The sequence below is a fragment of the Staurois parvus genome, unplaced genomic scaffold (assembly GCF_062004578.1).
Source record: "Staurois parvus isolate SC_StPar_1 unplaced genomic scaffold, SC_StPar_1.0 ptg000057l, whole genome shotgun sequence".
Classification (NCBI taxonomy): domain Eukaryota; kingdom Metazoa; phylum Chordata; class Amphibia; order Anura; family Ranidae; genus Staurois; species Staurois parvus.
This window is the reverse complement of record NW_028317853.1, coordinates 1,761,272-1,778,695: the sequence shown is the minus strand read 5'-3', so window position 1 is coordinate 1,778,695 and position 17,424 is coordinate 1,761,272. Positions and strand designations below refer to the sequence as shown.

General features: G+C 40.9%; 1 protein-coding gene across 10 annotated transcripts in view; it reads left to right on the top strand.

The window, feature by feature from the left end:
- Nucleotides 1–17,424, top strand: part of AGRN (agrin) — a 653,845-nt gene that overhangs the window by 264,071 nt on the left and 372,350 nt on the right. For all 10 annotated transcript variants that reach the window (XM_089668391.1, XM_089668395.1, XM_089668399.1 and 7 more), the window contains one exon: nucleotides 9,377–9,424. In XM_089668391.1, coding sequence (XP_089524517.1) covers nucleotides 9,377–9,424 — 48 coding nt within the window. The remainder of the gene's footprint in view (nucleotides 1–9,376; nucleotides 9,425–17,424) is intronic.

Genomic DNA, 17,424 nt, shown 5'->3' with positions numbered 1-17,424 from the left:
CAGTCCCCCAATGCCAGCACCCACACAGTACCCCAAACAAATTGTCCCACACAAAGCATTACTCACCCAGCCAACCTCTGCCTCTCCCGTAGAACATACCCACCGCTGGGGAGAAGTACGGACGGGTCCTTCTCCCTGTAGTCCTCTCAGCCGCTGGGGAGAAGACAGGGTGGCTGGGCCGGCTCCATCATGCGGTGGAGGATCTGGGCCGACTGACCAGCATCCCTGGGGTATCCAGGTGGCGACTGTAGTCTCATCCACTTTGACTTGATGGACATCCCCCAGTGTTTGCAAAGTAAGGCTGACATCATCTTGTCCCAATGCCAGACCCTTTGCTGGGGTTGTGTCAGTGGAGACCGAAGTCCCATCCATGGACATCAGCTCAAGCTGCTGTTGTGAGGTGCCGATTGCATCATCTTCCTGTAGCTCCTGCGGTGCTGATTGTTGTGGGCAGAGGTCAACCACGCCATGCCCTGATGCCAGCTCTTTTGCGGGAGGCGTGCCGGCTGGTTCCTCCTCAGTAGAAAATCGATCAAATCCCCAATCTCTGGAACTGGTGTCTGGGGATAGGGGTTCACCATCTCCTGTCCGTGGAACTCACAAGATGTTACCAGTGCTGGGCAGAGTTCACTAATGTTTGGCCTTGTTGCCAGGTCTTCTGCTGGAGGCTTACCAGGTTGTTTTTCCTCAGCAGGGAAGTCTATCAAATCCCCAGTCTCTGGAATTTCCACTGGCGATTCTTGGGCATGCTGCCGAACATGTTTTAGCAGTTGCCTGTATGCCCTTTCCAGATGCAGTTCTTTCTTCAGCAGGTACTCCAGGTCTGGTTCAAGCTCTGAGACCCCTGTGAGACCAAACATAGCCTCTCTGTCTTCTCGCAACTCCTCCAGGGTAGGTTCTCCTTCATCGCCAAACACAAAATGATCTGTAAGGCTATCCCACAGCAATCCAGGGCCACCAAAGTCATGTCCCTCAGGGGAGCACTCTGTTGTCACCCCTAAATATTCCTACTCTGCTTACCATTGCAGAGCCCGATATCGGTTGTCCAGCTCTATATCGTGCTGGACCAGCCTGTCCAACTCAGTCACCCATTGCTCCTGGGGTCGCTCTCCCAGGAGTGGCATCCGTAACTTACGATGGTCCCTGGCCCTTTCCCCTGTGGCTGGATAGCACTTTCCCTTGTCCATATTAGCAACTTGGAGGGCTCCTCTCCAAACCACCTCCCAAATCCGCTGCCTGAGCTCCAGGTACTGATTCGTAGATGCAGTCCTGAGGTATGTTGCAAGAACAGTCTGCAGCAGCCCTGGGAACTCTGATGCCAGGTCCATATTTCCACTGTGTTGATCGACGTCTCCTTTCCTGATCTTAAATCCTGGTGGTGGTTTGAACATGTTCATAGCTTGGAAGCACAATCCCACCGCTTGCCACCAATATAACGAAACCGGACCCAGACTGCACTTGTGTATTTCCGTTAGACTCCCGCTTCCCTGTCCGAACACCGAACACGGACACCACCGCTGACTAAACAAGACAAGACAGCACCAGGCTTCTTAAGACAGGAAGTGAACTGCTTTATTTTAACATAGATACAAGATATATACACAGGGCGAGGAACTACACACCCTGGCAGGAAACACATCAGCAGGGCGTCCCATCAGGGGGAAGGGCTGCCAGAAACACCCCCCACCAAACCAAGACACACAATAAAACAATGGGATACACCACATGGCAGTAGACAATACAGGAACACATACATCCCATAACAGTTTGCTGGCAAGCAAGACACAATAGAACAACCAGGTGGCAGTAAGCAATGAAAAACCCCCACACCCCACCTATACATGTCTACACAATATCAGGACAGACCACTGTGTACCACTAACAGGCACAGGGTGGCTTACACATAAGAGGGATATGGGGAGCTGAGACAGGGGTCTCTCGACCTCTTCAAAGGGGGCTGTGTTCCATGGGCCTCCCACCCAAAGTCACTCCCGTCACATGGGGCATCTGTTTTCTGTACCTCCTCTACATTGAAGTCAGCACTGGGACCTGATCATGTGACCCGGTTGAAGTGCCCTTAGAATAGGTAAGTATACACATCTATTTTCTTTACAGGGTAGTTAAAATAGGCTTAGAATGGACTTGGAGCAGGTTTAAGTATAGTTAAGATTTGACTGGACTCTAATGAACAGAAATACAAATCCTTTGGCAGTTAAACAGATCCCTTATATGTATTCCAACTGTGCATCTTTCTGTGTGTCTGGTGCCAGCTCTAATTTGTATCGATAATGATTGTATATACTGTATGTCAGACTTGTCCCAAAGACTGATGCAATTTTGCCAGCAGTGTTTAAATTCAAAGAATCTTTGTTGAAGTTATGACATTTCCATAATACAGTGCAAATATCCAGGAACTGAACGTTTTAGGAAAAGACATACATTGATGATAATACTATCACTTCTAACATACCAACTCTACCACACTAGCTGGCTCTGTTCCATTACCTTTATCACGCCCAACGACAGCAAGCATCGCTTCTATATTTAACTGCCTTGTCAAATGTAAAGACACCAATGGTGGTATTTTTGGTTCTGCCAGGAGATTATTGGCCTGCTATTTTTTCCTTGTAGAAATCACACATACACTGATACATTTTGCCTGATCATTTGTTGATGGATTATGTTCAGCTGAACAGCAGTTATATCAGGTTATTCCTTCCTTTCAAGACATCTGTTCCTGGTAATATGAGATTGAGAAACGCTTGACTTATATGCTACCGTATGAAAGCTTATTGGATAGTCCAGCATTGTCTGCTCTCAAGTTGCCACACTTATCAACGCTCTGTCCAGAATTCAACTGGAGAATTGCAAAACCCATCAATGTTTTATCCATGACCCATCATCTTGTTTGCTGTGTAATCTACAGTTACCAGCATATCCCTCTACAGAAAAGGACTTCCAAGAGCTGCATTAGACTGACATGTCACAACAGAAAATAATATTAACTACTGTAGAACAGTCTGCTGTCATGCTGCTGGGAAATGACGGCATTAATAATGTATCTGTCATTATATCTCATTTCTGAGCCTGAAACACCACACAAAATAGCAGCATCATAATAGAAAATGTTGTTCAATTTACTGTTTAAACATTCCAATAACATTTATAAAGGGTTGTGCTTCTATACAGTAGGAGTGATGCCCCCTGGTGGCCTGGAGCTGGGGATACCATTATGGCTATTTTTAAATCCGAGGAAAATGCAGGAGAAATGTAACTTTATTTCAGCAGTCTTGTACAAATCAGAAGAGGATTATTGATTAAATATTGCCTTACAAAAGCAATTTGTTCCACATTACCTTTGATTGTATGCCATTTCAAATATTTGTAACCTTTGGGTTAGGTGTTAGGGTGTTAAGGCTGATATGTTGTTTTTTTTTTTTTTCAAATCCTTGTTGGGCTATTTTCTTTAGCATTTACGCCTGCCCTGCTGAAAGTCAATCTGAAGTTTTCATGTCTTACTTTAGCTGCCCTCCTTACCAGCATTTGCTAGTTTGCAACAATGGGTAGGTAGGTAAGTAAGTAGGGAGGTAGCTTGACCAATTGTAGCTAACCATTACTATATTACTTTTACCTTTCCCTTGCTTAATAATCCAATGGCACATGGGAACATTGCTTCTTATGCTGTGCTATAATTGCTGGCATACTTATAATTTTTCATATTTCTTATTTTAATCACAATGTCATGCCATTTGGAGACATGGAGGACTTTGTGGCAATGTGTACACATGTTGTAAGTTGCCCCCAAAGATCTTGCCATCCTAGACTCTCTGTCCTCTCTGGTTTCTATTGCTTTTTCCTAAGCTTGTTTTCCACCACCAACTAGAACCGAAAAAGTACTGAATGACATTTGTTGAAGGAGCATTGCTTCTCATGCTGTGCTAAAATTTCTGGCATACTTGCCATTTTTGCCTTTTTCCTATTTTAATCACAAAGTCTTACCTTTTGGGAGACATAGAGGACTATGTGTAATGTCAAAGCCTAGTAAGTTGTCCCCCAACATCTTGCCATCCTAGGCTCTCTGTCCTCTCTGATTTATATTGCTTTTTCCTAAGCTTGTTTTCCACCACCAACTAGAACCGAAAAAGTACTGAATGACATTTGTTGAAGGAGCATTGCTTCTCATGCTGTGCTAAAATTTCTGGCATACTTACCATTTTTGCCTTTTTCCTATTTTAATCAAAAAGTCTTGCCTTTTGGAGACATAGAGGACTATATGACAGTGTCAAAGCCTAGTAAGTTGTCCCCCAACATCTTGCCACCCTAGGCTCTCTGTTCTCTCCGGTTTCTATTGCTTTTTCCTAAGCTTGTTGTCCACCACCAACTGGAACCGAAAAAGTACTAAATGACATTTGTTGAAGGAGCATTGCTTCTCATGCTGTGCTAAAATGTCTGGCATACTTACCATTTTTCCCTGAGTCTCGGTCTTTGGAGACATGGAGGACTATGTGGCACTGTCAAAGCCTAGTAAGTTGCCCCCCAACATCTTGCCACCCTAGGTTCTCTGTTCTCTCTGGTCTTTAGTGCTTTTTCCTAAGCTTTGTTGTCCACCACCAACTGAAACCTAAAAAGTACTTGATGACATTTGTTGGAGGATCACATAGCCCATCCAGTCTTATGTTTCTCTTAATCCTCCAGATGTTGCAGGCTGATGGATGGGGTACACAGGATGATGTACTCTGACAGCAAGAGCTGCGCTAACGCAAATCAAATGTTCGGTTTTATTTTATAACCTCCCCTGAAAAACAAATTTTATTTTCCTTGTTACGAGTCCTGGATTTGTAGATATTTTTCACTTTGTCTGAGAAATCATAACGTTAGGAGTTTGTGTGTAAGCCAGGCTAAGTACTATAGCCTCCTGCATGGCAAATAACTTTTTAAATAGCTGATTAATATCTGATGGAATGTTTATTTTGCTCTTGCCTTCTAAACGCAGTTGTTAATAATACAACAGTGACTGTGCATTGGCGCTCTGCCTGGAACCCCCTCCTCCTTTGCCTCTTCTTGATAGAAGATTTTCCATATCTCTTTACAACCAATAACATTTGCAGCCTTGCATGCATATAAACACTCTGAATATGCAAATATTTTTTATCCAGAGCTCGACATGTGATAAGTCCAAGTTAGACTGATTAAACCAGCAGCCTGCCCTAACATTTCTTTTTTTTGCACAGTAGGTAGTGCATACCTCACTTAGCATTTTCAAAGGTTCTAATGAAATATGGAATAGTAACCCTGGTACATATATTTTGCATTGTTAAACATGGGCTACATTTTTATTTTTTTATTTTTTTTTTTTTACTAACCGCAAAGCATGTCTTGGTTCACTGATCAGCAGTACTTTGTGGTAATGTGGCTCAGGCTTGACTATTATACTTTGTAGTGCTGATATTTCTGTAACTCAGTGAGAATTTTTTCTAATCAACACTGTTGTACAGCAGCGCTGTATTTTTCTTTTCTACCTTGACTGTGACCAATTTTGTAGTTCACGCACAAAGATATTATTTCTTTCCGCTGTCTAACCCTAGCGGCTGACCAGTCAGGTTTCTGCCACCTACCACCACAGCTTAAAATAGACTGCTCTGCTAATGCACATCATGCTGTGGTAATTTTACAAAACAGATGAAGAGCATAAAAATACATTGTTTATTTGGGGAAAGCTAAGGGATTTATAATAAAAGTGCTATTTATTTTCCTCTTTAAAATTGGAGGCACAGCTGAAATTCCACAGGGCCTTACTGTGAAGTTTTTACAAGGGCCCCTTCGTATGTCATGCAGAATCCTTCAGGGGTCATGAAGGAATGAGTCTTTTATATGTTGTGAGCAATCAGTAAATAAGGTGGACACAGCAGTCACAGTTGGACACCATTGGCCCCAAGAGCCTTGGGAAATATCACCTTTTTCAGTCCTTAATTATGCCCTAGTATGCATCCTAGCTACAACCTAGCTTGGCTTGGTTGTTTATAGTACTAACATGTCTGCTTATTTTTTTTAGTCTGACTTAATGCTTCAGCAGGCAAACTGTGCCTGTCTTATTTGACAGTCTTAAAAGTCTTGTTTGTTTCATGCTTCAAGGTGAGGGAACGTGAAAAGTCTCTAGTCTACCATGGCCTTTTTGTAAATGGTGGGCTGTTGTTGCCTATGTTGCTTGTTGAAGTAAGGTCTGAAGATGAATTACAGTGTTCTTCATAGAGAAGTGTTACATTTAATGCATGCACCCCTGGTGAAATGTCTAGTTTCAGCTCTCTGTCCCTAGAATACCATGGAGCAGCAGAGGAATCTTTGCATTACAACCTAGATTTCATAGAAATGTATACCTTGCACAGACCGTTCACTTTCATAGCATTACAGGCATTTCTCAAGTTACAATCATCCGAGTTACATACGTCTCATACTTCAGAACGGAGGCAGCACGACGTCATGCCTGCCCCAGATACCACTGGGTGGCCATCTTGCTGCACCTACTGTTCGGTGGACCTGTCAGCAATCCCACGTCACTGTATGTCCAGTTAACTCTTCCCTATGCTATCCAAAACTTAAAAATCCTATTTTGGCTGGAGTTAAACTTAGAAAATGTACCTGTTCCAACTTACATACAAATTCAACTTACCAAACCTACAGAACCTAACTTGTTCGTAACCCAGGGACTGCCTGTACAAATTCCAGAGCAAGATGCATAATATTTTAACTTTAAATATCACCCAGAATTTTTGATTTTGGATAAAGTAGACAAAAATTTTAGTCTGACAAAATGTTATTGCTGTATATGTTTTCAATGGGCAGATTTTCCTTCACCACACTTGAATTTGTAGGATGGGTCCCGTTGGGGACTAAATCCGGCCATACATAGATCGAAATTCTGTTGAATTAGCCAGTCAACTTCTGAACAACCACCCTGTTGGATTTTCCCCACTTGATCAGCACTGCAGGCTATAGCCTGGAACGTTGATCAGGGTATTCTGACGCCGAGGAAGTATCCCCACTGTCAGAATACAATAGCTCAACCAGGAAGATTCCCCCATCCACTTCGAATATATGGATGGGGGAATTGGGTCAGTTTATTTCATTCAACGAAAAGAACTAAAAAACTGACTAATCTATGGGCAGCCTAAAAAAGAAAAGAGATTATACCCAACATAAGCTCTACCCTTCCCCATTCTATACTATCCCAAAAAAAAGAATTGTAGGCCGTAGGTCCATTTTAATGTTCAATTTGTTTATTTGATTTGTTTGATTTACAGGACTACAAAGGTTGCAAAGTCATAGTTAACAGTCACATTGTAAAAAAAAAAACCTAGTGGCTTTAGTATTAGGTAAGTGGCATAGATGTTACTGAAAAGTGTACTGAGTCGTACAATATTTTTTTACAATAGTAAAAAAAAAAAATTAAGTGTAAAGGAAGATAGTTTAGAATCCGTTTAGAGCAGTGGTCGGCAAGCCGCGGCTCGCGAGCCACATGCGGCTCTTTACCCACTCTAATGCGGCTCTTCTGTGTGCCGGGCGCCTGCTCCCCTCCCTCCTCTCGGTCGGCCGCTCCCCTGCCTCCTCTCGGTTGGCAGCCCCAAAAGTCCGCGCGGACCTTTTAATCCGGCCCGCGGATGTGGCTGTCAGGATGTGTGTAGGCGGGGCAGCGTGCCGAACGTGAGGGGAGGGGAGATAGGCTCCTCTCACAGTCCGCCCTGAAGACCCGAACGGCGCGGGAAGACAGCAAGAGGAACGCAAAAGGTAAGTGAATTGACACGGGGGACTTGGCTTACTAGAAGGGGGGGGGGGGAATAGTACTGTGGGGGATGAAATACTATATGAGGGATGAATTACTTTATGAGGGATGAAATACTATATGGGGGATGAAATACTATATGGGGGGATGAAATACTATATGAGGGATGAAATACTATATGAGGGATGAATTACTATATGAGGGATGAAATACTATATGAGGGATGAAATACTATATGGGGGGATGAAATACTATATGAGGGATGAAATACTATATGAGGGATGAATTACTATATGAGGGATGAAATACTATATGAGGGATGAATTACTATATGAGGGATGAATTACTATATGAGGGATGAAATACTATATGAGGGATGAAATACTATATGGGGGGATGAAATACTATATGAGGGATGAAATACTATATGGGGGGATGAAATACTATATGAGGGATGAAATACTATATGAGGGATGAATTACTATATGAGGGATGAAATACTATATGGGGGGATGAAATACTATATGAGGGATGAAATACTATATGAGGGATGAAATACTATATGAGGGATGAATTACTATATGGGGGATGAAATACTATATGAGGGATGAAATACTATACGAGGGATGAAATACTATACGGGGGATGAAATACTATACGAGGGATGAAATACTATACGGGGGATGAATTGCTATGGGGATGAATTACTATATGGGGGATGAATTACTATGGGGGATGAATTACTATATGGGGGATGAATTACTATGGGGGATGAATTACTATATGGGGGATGAATTACTATATGGAGGATGAATTACTATATGGGGGATGAATTACTATGGGGGATGAATTACTATATGGGGGATGAATTACTATATGGGGGATGAATTACACTATGGGGGATGAATTACTATATGGGGGATGAATTACTATGGGGGATGAATTACTATATGGGAGATGTATTTTCAGTTTTAAAAATGTGGCTCTCAAAATAAATTTCAATCATGGTTTTGGCGAGATTTGGCTCAGTTGAAAAAAAAGGTTGCCCACCACTGGTTTAGAGGGATCAGGAGTTGAAAAGGGTAGAGAGCTGAAAGGGAAAGGTAGAAAAGGGTGTGTGTGTGGGGAGTACTTCTGTATCAACCTTTCCAGGCTGTACCGAGCAAATCAAAGGTTTAGTAGACAAAAGCCATTTCCTAGGAAATTGAAGACCCAGGGTTCCCAGACTTTGTGAAACGTAGGCATAACTTTTGCTATTTTGCCGTTTGTTTTTCATTAAGTCATGCCCAGTGCACCCTGGATTTAACCTCAGAACTCAACAGAGATTCAGAGAGCTGCCATATATATGTACAGATAAAAAGGATAACAATGGTGTAGACCACAGCAACCAATTTTGCTTTCTGTTACATAGCAACATTGTATTGGGATGAAAGCCAAGGACAACACCTTTAATTATCTCTTCCTCCAGTTAAAATAATCCATCTACTGGACAAATCATAAGTCTATAGTATACTTAAAAGTTACCATATTTTGTTTGTGTTTTATTAATGTCTGGATGATTAATATGTATTTTTAATTGCATACTATTTGTTTTTCCAGATAAACCGGGAAGCCATTTTCCAAGTCCTCAGCCTACATTACAGGATGGTGAGTATCACATCATATTATTAATTGTCTGCTATAATGAATGATGTTGTTGGAAGCATTGATGAGGCTACTGCTCAGAGAATTGTCTTCAACATTTATATAAACGACAGTATCTAAACACATTTGTGTAAACTTTGACAACGCACCAAATTTGCTTATGCATTTTGCTAACATAACTTAATTCTTAGGTAGGATTCTTGAAGAGGACCCCATTTATAAACAAATACCCCCCTCTTCCTGCTCAACTGCCTTCTTTATACTTTCTGCAAGATTGCATTAAGCTTGGTAGAAAGTTGTGTACTTCATTGCAATAAAGAAAGGGGACAATCTTTTGCACCTGGAGAAAATAAAGAATAACCTTCACATTCAGAAATGGTAGTTCATTGTAAGAGCTGCGAAGAAAACAAAATAAATAACACAATGTATTATTAATACAGGGAGTAGCTGAATGCCTTTGTGGATAAGGAGGGATTTTTTTTCCCAGTTAGAACACATTTTATTAAGATTTTCCTGCCTTCCTGTAAATCAGTTGCTGGTGTAGGGTTCGGAGGATGCAAGGAGTTTTTTTTTTTTAATAATTTTTGTGTGTGTTTTGGTGGAATTGATAAACATGTATCTTTTATAAGCTAACTGCCACTAAGGATACTGCTTTTACTTGAGCCAAGAGCTGTTTCTCATCCACTGCCCAGATAACATACACCCCTATTAACCAAGTGTATATGACTGTGCTCTGAACAGATATCGCAAGCGCCAGCTTATATCATGCTGGGTGAAGGGTAGAGATTGGATTTGAATAAACCATATGCTACCTGCTAAATGACTTTTCCTCTAGCTATATGATGGACTGTGGGTGTCTCCGCTTATGGAAAAGCAGCCGTAGAAATAACTGTAATCGACCATTCTGGCAGAATGTGGGCAATGTTCACCCGATGCCTATAAACTCCTTTAGTTTTAAGACTTTATTGTGTAAGGCAGAAAGTTTGTTTGATATGATCTACCACAGTGAGGTTACCAGTTACCATAAAAGTGGATTCATGTGAACCACAGCAATGTAACTATATGCATGTAATTTGCTAATTAAGTCCTACATGCTAATGTAATACCATTACAGCATTTGTGGGATGTTGCCATATGGCCGAATGATTGATAGCTGGAATGTAATTGTATTTAAGACTAAAAAGATAGATTTAGGCAATGAATTAAGTGAATTAAATTGGAAGTCTCTATTGATTTAAAGATCCGCTCTCCTTTCCACTCTTCTTTTTAAAATTAAATTAAAATCAATTATTCCCTTCAGTGATAACAGTGCTTAATAAAAGTTCCTTGAAGACAACAAAAGTTAATATCATTTAAATTCCCTTTTTCGGAAGAATGTTACAAACCAGAACACCATTAAATTAATCTGATTCTGCACATGAAACGTGATAATTAACTTTCTCTTCTGAGGTCTTAGGAAACAAGATGTCTGCTCTCTGATAAAATTGTGAAGGCATTTTTCAAGGATGCTGTTATACCTTCCTTTTATATTTTTTGTGCTACCACTAAACAAAAAATAATTAGGACGTGACTTGACATAATGAAATCTGTCACTTTATCAATGAAAGCAAAACATCCTGGTACTAATAATTTATGTTTAGTGTTCTAACCCATGGAAACAAACCACTACAGCAAGCCCTTAAATATCCGGCACTTCCCATCTCAGGCACATGCCTAGATCCTTTCCTGCCTCCCACAGTGCAGCTCTCCATGTCTGTTGTGGCCAATAACCAGGTCTGAATGTTGCCACTAATCATATGTGAGTACTGATTTTCCAAGTCGAAATATACATAGGATCTCCGGGGAGCTTCTGTGTTGAGCAGAAGCACTGAAGGTAAGTTATGACACATGGACACTTTAAAGAGTTTGCCAGTATAGAGTTTATATTTTAAATTTGGTTTGTTGCCATTGTTTTTAAAGTAGAACTGTAGGAAATTTTTTTTTTTCATTTTGGATAGAGCAAGGGAGGGGCAGATTTTTTTTTTTGTCTCCATCTGTGTCCCGTTGCGAAGATTTCCCTTCCTTTCCTTAAGACAAACAGGAAGTGAGAGAAAAAGAAACAAAACTGACAGGGGTTCTAACCCCCCTCTCCACTCTATCTAAAACTGAAAAAAATGTTCTTCCTTTAGTTATACTTTAACTGCTTACTGGCTTCTTATATACCTTGGGCAGTTTGTGGCAAGATTTCAAGTAAACACAGTTATTGGGGCTTATCTCTGCCCACTGGTTTTATCTGTTAATTTACTTTATGAAACATACAGCAGGGATGCTAAGAGTTCCTCTGCTGTAGGATTCAAAGTGAGGCTCTGTGATGAAGTGGCAGACTACAGAAATCTGAAGAAGAGTTCTTTGCCCTGAATTCATTCAGAGATGTAAACAATGAGTAGGTGGTTCAGCCCATGAAAGTCTACTTCGTACTGGATATTCGTTGGGTGTGTTTTGTAAATCACGTATACTGAAAAAAACTAAATTTTTTTGTGCGTTCCATTTGTTGAGGGTTTGCTAAGAGTTTTTGGCAATGGAATGTTAGCTAGTATATTATATGTTTAGAATGCTAGCTAGTATATTATATGTTAAGAGCATATGTCCAGACATCATTAAGAGGTTTATTTATCCAATTTAAGATTTACTTTTTCAACTCTTGTCTTACTGAAGTTAAGTGATGGAACGACAGTGCACATTTGACACCATAGTTTTACAGCAGATCCTTGAGCATTACTAGTAAATAATGTTAGTACATTTAAAACTAACCACACGTGTACAGCCTGGAAAACCAGTGGTTGCCTTTGATCATTTTCGATATCATTTCCACTGTGGATGTTTAGTACTCTATAAACATTGCTACAGTTTGCTCATATTGAATCCATATGTTTACCTACAAATTGGGAGCTAATCATATTTCCAGCCTAATCTGATCACTTTACTTGATAACTGGATGTCTGAGTATGTGCAATATGCCCACAATATTCACACAGGTTTAATCATATCATGTTAAAATTCTAAATGTCCGGCACACAGAACAGTTTTCCATATTGTTGGGAGACCATAGAGGGCTTTAAATTTGATCTACACTGTGTTTCCATAATTTTGTTTATTGATGCATGCGATTCTGCTGCAGATTACAGTATGGTGGAATCTTTGATGATTTCATGCATTGTCATAACTTACCGTTGTAGTTGTTGTTTCTGCAACTCCAATCTTACAGTCTCACCGGCTCACATTCCAGTGGTCTGTTTACCTCCGCTACTTTGTTTTTCATTCCTTTGGATGGCTATTTTGTGTTCACTACACTACACATAGCTATCTTGGCCATGGAATGGTCTCTCTTACTATGGGGTTTACAGCTGAATTCCAGGTAGTTGTAAAAGGCACAAATTAATGCAGCACTGTATTCATTATTTGATTGTAAATTTTTAGGGTTATTCCCATTAAAATAACAAACATGGTATACTTACCTCCTCTGTGCTATGGTTTTACTCAGAGCAGCCCCGGTCCTCCTCAGTCCCCTGTCTGCGCTCCTGGCTCCTCCCCCCACTGATTGCCCACCATAGGAAGCCACTTCCTACAGTGGTCACCTGTGCAGGCTCGCTCCTGAGCCGAGCTGCTGCGTCTATTCAAACACACAGCCCAGCTCGACCTTGTCTCACTCTCTGTTCACTGCTTTTCACTGACAGCAGTAGGAGCCAATGGCTCCTGCTGCTCTCACCCAGGCCTGTGAGAGTTGGGAAAGGGGGAGAGAAGCTGCTGCAAACATGCACACCGCTGGACTGAAGTAGAACTGAAGTGTATCTGAGCACCACAAACCAAAAATGCCATTTAATTCATTTTTAATATTCAAAGCAAGCTCGCCCATTTATCCATGTCTCCATGCTTTATTTTGCTGAGAAATCATTTTGAAAAGAATCCCTTGGCTTTTCTGGCCGTGGCCATCTTGAGTAAGGCCAATGATTCATGAATCATTTACTTCCTGGAATCCATCTGGCCTTCACTCAGGCATTGGCTGGGCTGAGAACCCTCCCCTCCTGAAGACTGCTGGGATGTATGACATCATTTGCTTGGCATGGAAACCAGGAAGTAACTGAAGAAATGTAAAAAAAAAAAAAAAAAGTTTAAAACAAGTGACTATGATATTCTTTTCCTATCTATTTACTAATGCTAGCAGCATAAGCATTACAAATAATCCATGTTAATTGAGAGAGTGAAGTTCTGCTTTAACGAAAAAAACGTTTTACCTTTACAACCACTTTAAATGTATTTTTTAAATGCAAGCAGTGTAACTACTTTGATTTGACTTCTTGGCGGCTTCTTGTAGTCCCTGTGCAGCAGAACTGCAGTGTGAGAGGAAGAAGTAGAACAAGTTCAGTTCATGTGTTAACAAAAAGCATTCTGATAGGAGAAGAGAGCAGAGTGACAACGTATCACTATGCTGTTTTTCCTTTCACTGTCCAGAATCGGGCTAGGGTGGATCCAGGATAGCCTGTAAAAAACAACTTCTAATACCCTAGCACTAAACCTTTTTACCTGTCTATTACTACTAAACATTCACCCCATAATGTCTGGAGTACAGCTTTAAAGCGTAACTTCAGTTGCTCTAAAACTGGAATTTAGCACCTTCTTCATTCCAGTTCTTACAGCTCCAGGCCCCAGTACCATCATCTTGGATCTGAGCAACCACAGCTGGCTCCCCAACTGCGCATGCACAAGCACATGTAGTGCTCTGTGAATGATCCTGAAGTCTCCTGGGACATGTGATGTGGGAGCGGATGGAACGGTTCAAATGGCCTCATCCTTGCTTTGGTGAGGATTGCGGAAGTGGGAGCAGGTACAGATAAAATCGGTACTCGCCTACCCCCAAAAAACTCTGTAACTTGGTTGTAAGCTGGGGGAAGGGAGCAAACCAATGGCACTTTTTTGAAGTTCTGCGTTAACTTCCCCGACACCATTGAACCCCTTAGCACTAACCTAGCTTCTACTCTTAAACTTTAAAACCAGATAAGTCCTATTCTGCTGCATTCTCAACCTTGTTCTTCTCTGGGAGGCTCTGTGCCAACAGCATGCAGGTCCCTTGGTGAAGACATGAAGTGTTGAGATCCCGTGCCAGGATAAACTCCTTTAGCAATATCAGATTTTTTTTTTCTTGACAGAATGAGACAAATATTACATTTTCTTACATGCATTAATTTCTTTCTGACTTTTACCTTGTCAGTGGAGAGGGCTAGGTTCACCTGGGATTGATGAATTCTGCCAATTATCTTTAAGATGAACCTGTTCTAAACGATGCATCCCAGAAGACTGGAACTGTATCCCCAGTAATGCTATTTTCAGAGTGATGATAGGCTGTGTACTGTATGCAGTTTGTAGACGCTCCCTGGTGGCTGTCTCCGAATCTCTTTCGCTTGTGTGCCAGGATGATCCCAAGGGAAATTTTTAGATTCACAGGGTTTTTTGGGTAATTTGAAGTCTGGGTTGTTATTGTTTCAGCTAGTGCTGACAAACCTCATTCAAGGTTTTAACAGGCGGAATAGAAATCTATTGTGTGGTTTATTTTCAAGTAAGATGTAATACTCCAGAATGCTAGCTTTAGCCTCATTGTGCTACCTATGAAAAATGACTATGGCTCATTCATAGACGAGAGGCCTGCAAAATGGCTCAATTATATCAATAGGAAATGAGTGATTGCTTTGAATGCAGACATTATAGGGGTGGTTTGCCATCAGCCATAGATACAAGCTTACCTTAATAGGGCAATAGTGGAAACATTCTACAATAGTGAAAATGATCTATATATTACAGGGGTTTGTTTCAGAATAAAACGTATAACTCTCAATTTCAGAGTACTAAACCTTGAAGCATGCTTGAATTTTGGCATCCATTTATGCAGTTATGTACACACTGTATTATTTGTTTCTGAAATTATGGATCAAATAGTTTAGTGTGTATAATTTAGTGCATATATTTACACAGGCCTGCTGACCAGCAGCTCTTGTAAATCGGATTTCATATTTCGTAATTTCAAGACAGTCAACACAATGAGTGATGACTACTAACTGGGTGATATTGCTTATTAGATTTAGCATATTACCTTTCTACTTTGCACTAGAGCTTGTACTTGATTTTACTTGCCAAAATAGTTATAATTCTCTTTGGCTGCTCCTGTGATTTGCACATGCCCAAGCCTCATTTCATAGCATTAATAATGACATCACTATACGCTCCTGTATTTTTAGTGTCTCTGTTGCCTTGTTATATTGGTCCTCTCTGTGCATTTCTTCTCCTGTAAGCTGCCTAAGCATCTCCCCCTCCAGCTCCCAGTGCCTGAAAACATGCTGTCTGCAGTAGAGCCTGATTAGATGACACTGCATATCACTCTAATGCTTGTTGAAGGGTTTGTGGAAAGTTCACATAAAGAGAATTTCAGATAGATATACTAGCAGTATTTTAAAATGCATGTAATGCTTTTTAATGAATACATAACTGGACTAAAGGATTTTTTTTTTACATGCCCAGTTTTTCAATTGCGTGTCTTAAACCTATCCTCAAACCTGACCAGGTGATGTAGAAATAGAAAGAGATACCCCGACCGCTGCACACCTCACCTGGCCCGAGTGGTTAGAACAGGGGTGTCAAACTGGCGGCCCTCCAACTGTTGCAAAACTACAAGTCCCATCATGCCTCTACCTTTGGGAGTCATGCTTGTAACTATCAATCTTACAATGCCTCATGGTACTTGGTTGGCAACAGCTGGAGGGCCGCCAATTTGACACCCATGTGTTAAAAGGTAAAAGCAGCCTCAGCTCGATTCATCCAAGCCATGCCCCCAACATGTTTCGGTAACCTTCACTAGGGCTGGGCGCAGTGTGTGGCAGTTGGGGTATCTCATCCTATTTCTACAGCATGCTTTAGGTCTGGATGGACCTTTCCTCAGCCTACACCCTCACTAGTCAGCATCATCTAATTCATCTGACCTTGTTAGCCTGACTGGGGGCCACTAAGCATTTATAATGGGTCACACTGACCAGATGATCTTTAAAATTCATCAATTAACACCACCAGCTCAAGCGCCAGAGAATATCATACATATCATATAATACACCGACCATGAAGGTTTAAAGTGTGCATGTCAAAGATATCGAGTTTGTATAAAGTGAAAGGGTAGTTGTGTGATCAATAAAGTTAGAGGATTGGGCAGGTGTTAGCTACTCTACTGGCCCAATAGTGTTACCAAACACAGAGAGTCAACCTCCATCACCACTGATTCTGAAGCAGTATCAGGCAGGAGCAGTTGGGTTTGTCAGACCGACCAATTCTTATAGAAATGTTATTTGCATACCATAAACTATTACAGGTGCATGACAACGGTCTGATCATGCCATTTATAAAGTCTGGTTTACTATGTTTGGTGAATGGAAAAGATCCCTATCAAGAATTCTTGGTTCCCTTGTATCTTACAACATACCAAGCTCTACAGATATGTGATGATTATTTCATCTCTCCCCTTTACTATTTTAAAAAATATGTTTTATACCTTCTAATGTTAACCCATCAATGGCTATAGCACAGATTAATTTAAAAGCAAAAATACAAGTGTTATAATTATATAAGAATCAATCATTTTGACGTTTAGTTACAGGCAGAAGGCAGGAATGGATGAGTTATATTTAGTATGTTCTTTTTCAGTTTTCAAAGTAGTCCTTGTTCTTGAAATTACCCCCAGCCCTGGTGAGAGACTGTTATGTTGAGACAATCTCAAGCTCAGGGAATTTTAAGAATTCCCAGGTATGATTATCACTTGCTGGTGAATGTTATACTGTGGCTCAACCATTATATACTTTAGTTCTCTATGGGAGCATCAATCACAATGTCTAAACTTTATTTCTGCAAGTACTGTAAACAGCAGTGAGGTGATTCCTCAGCTATTTGCAAGAGGGGGCTGTGGAAGATGGGAATTCTCTGTGTAGTTGGAG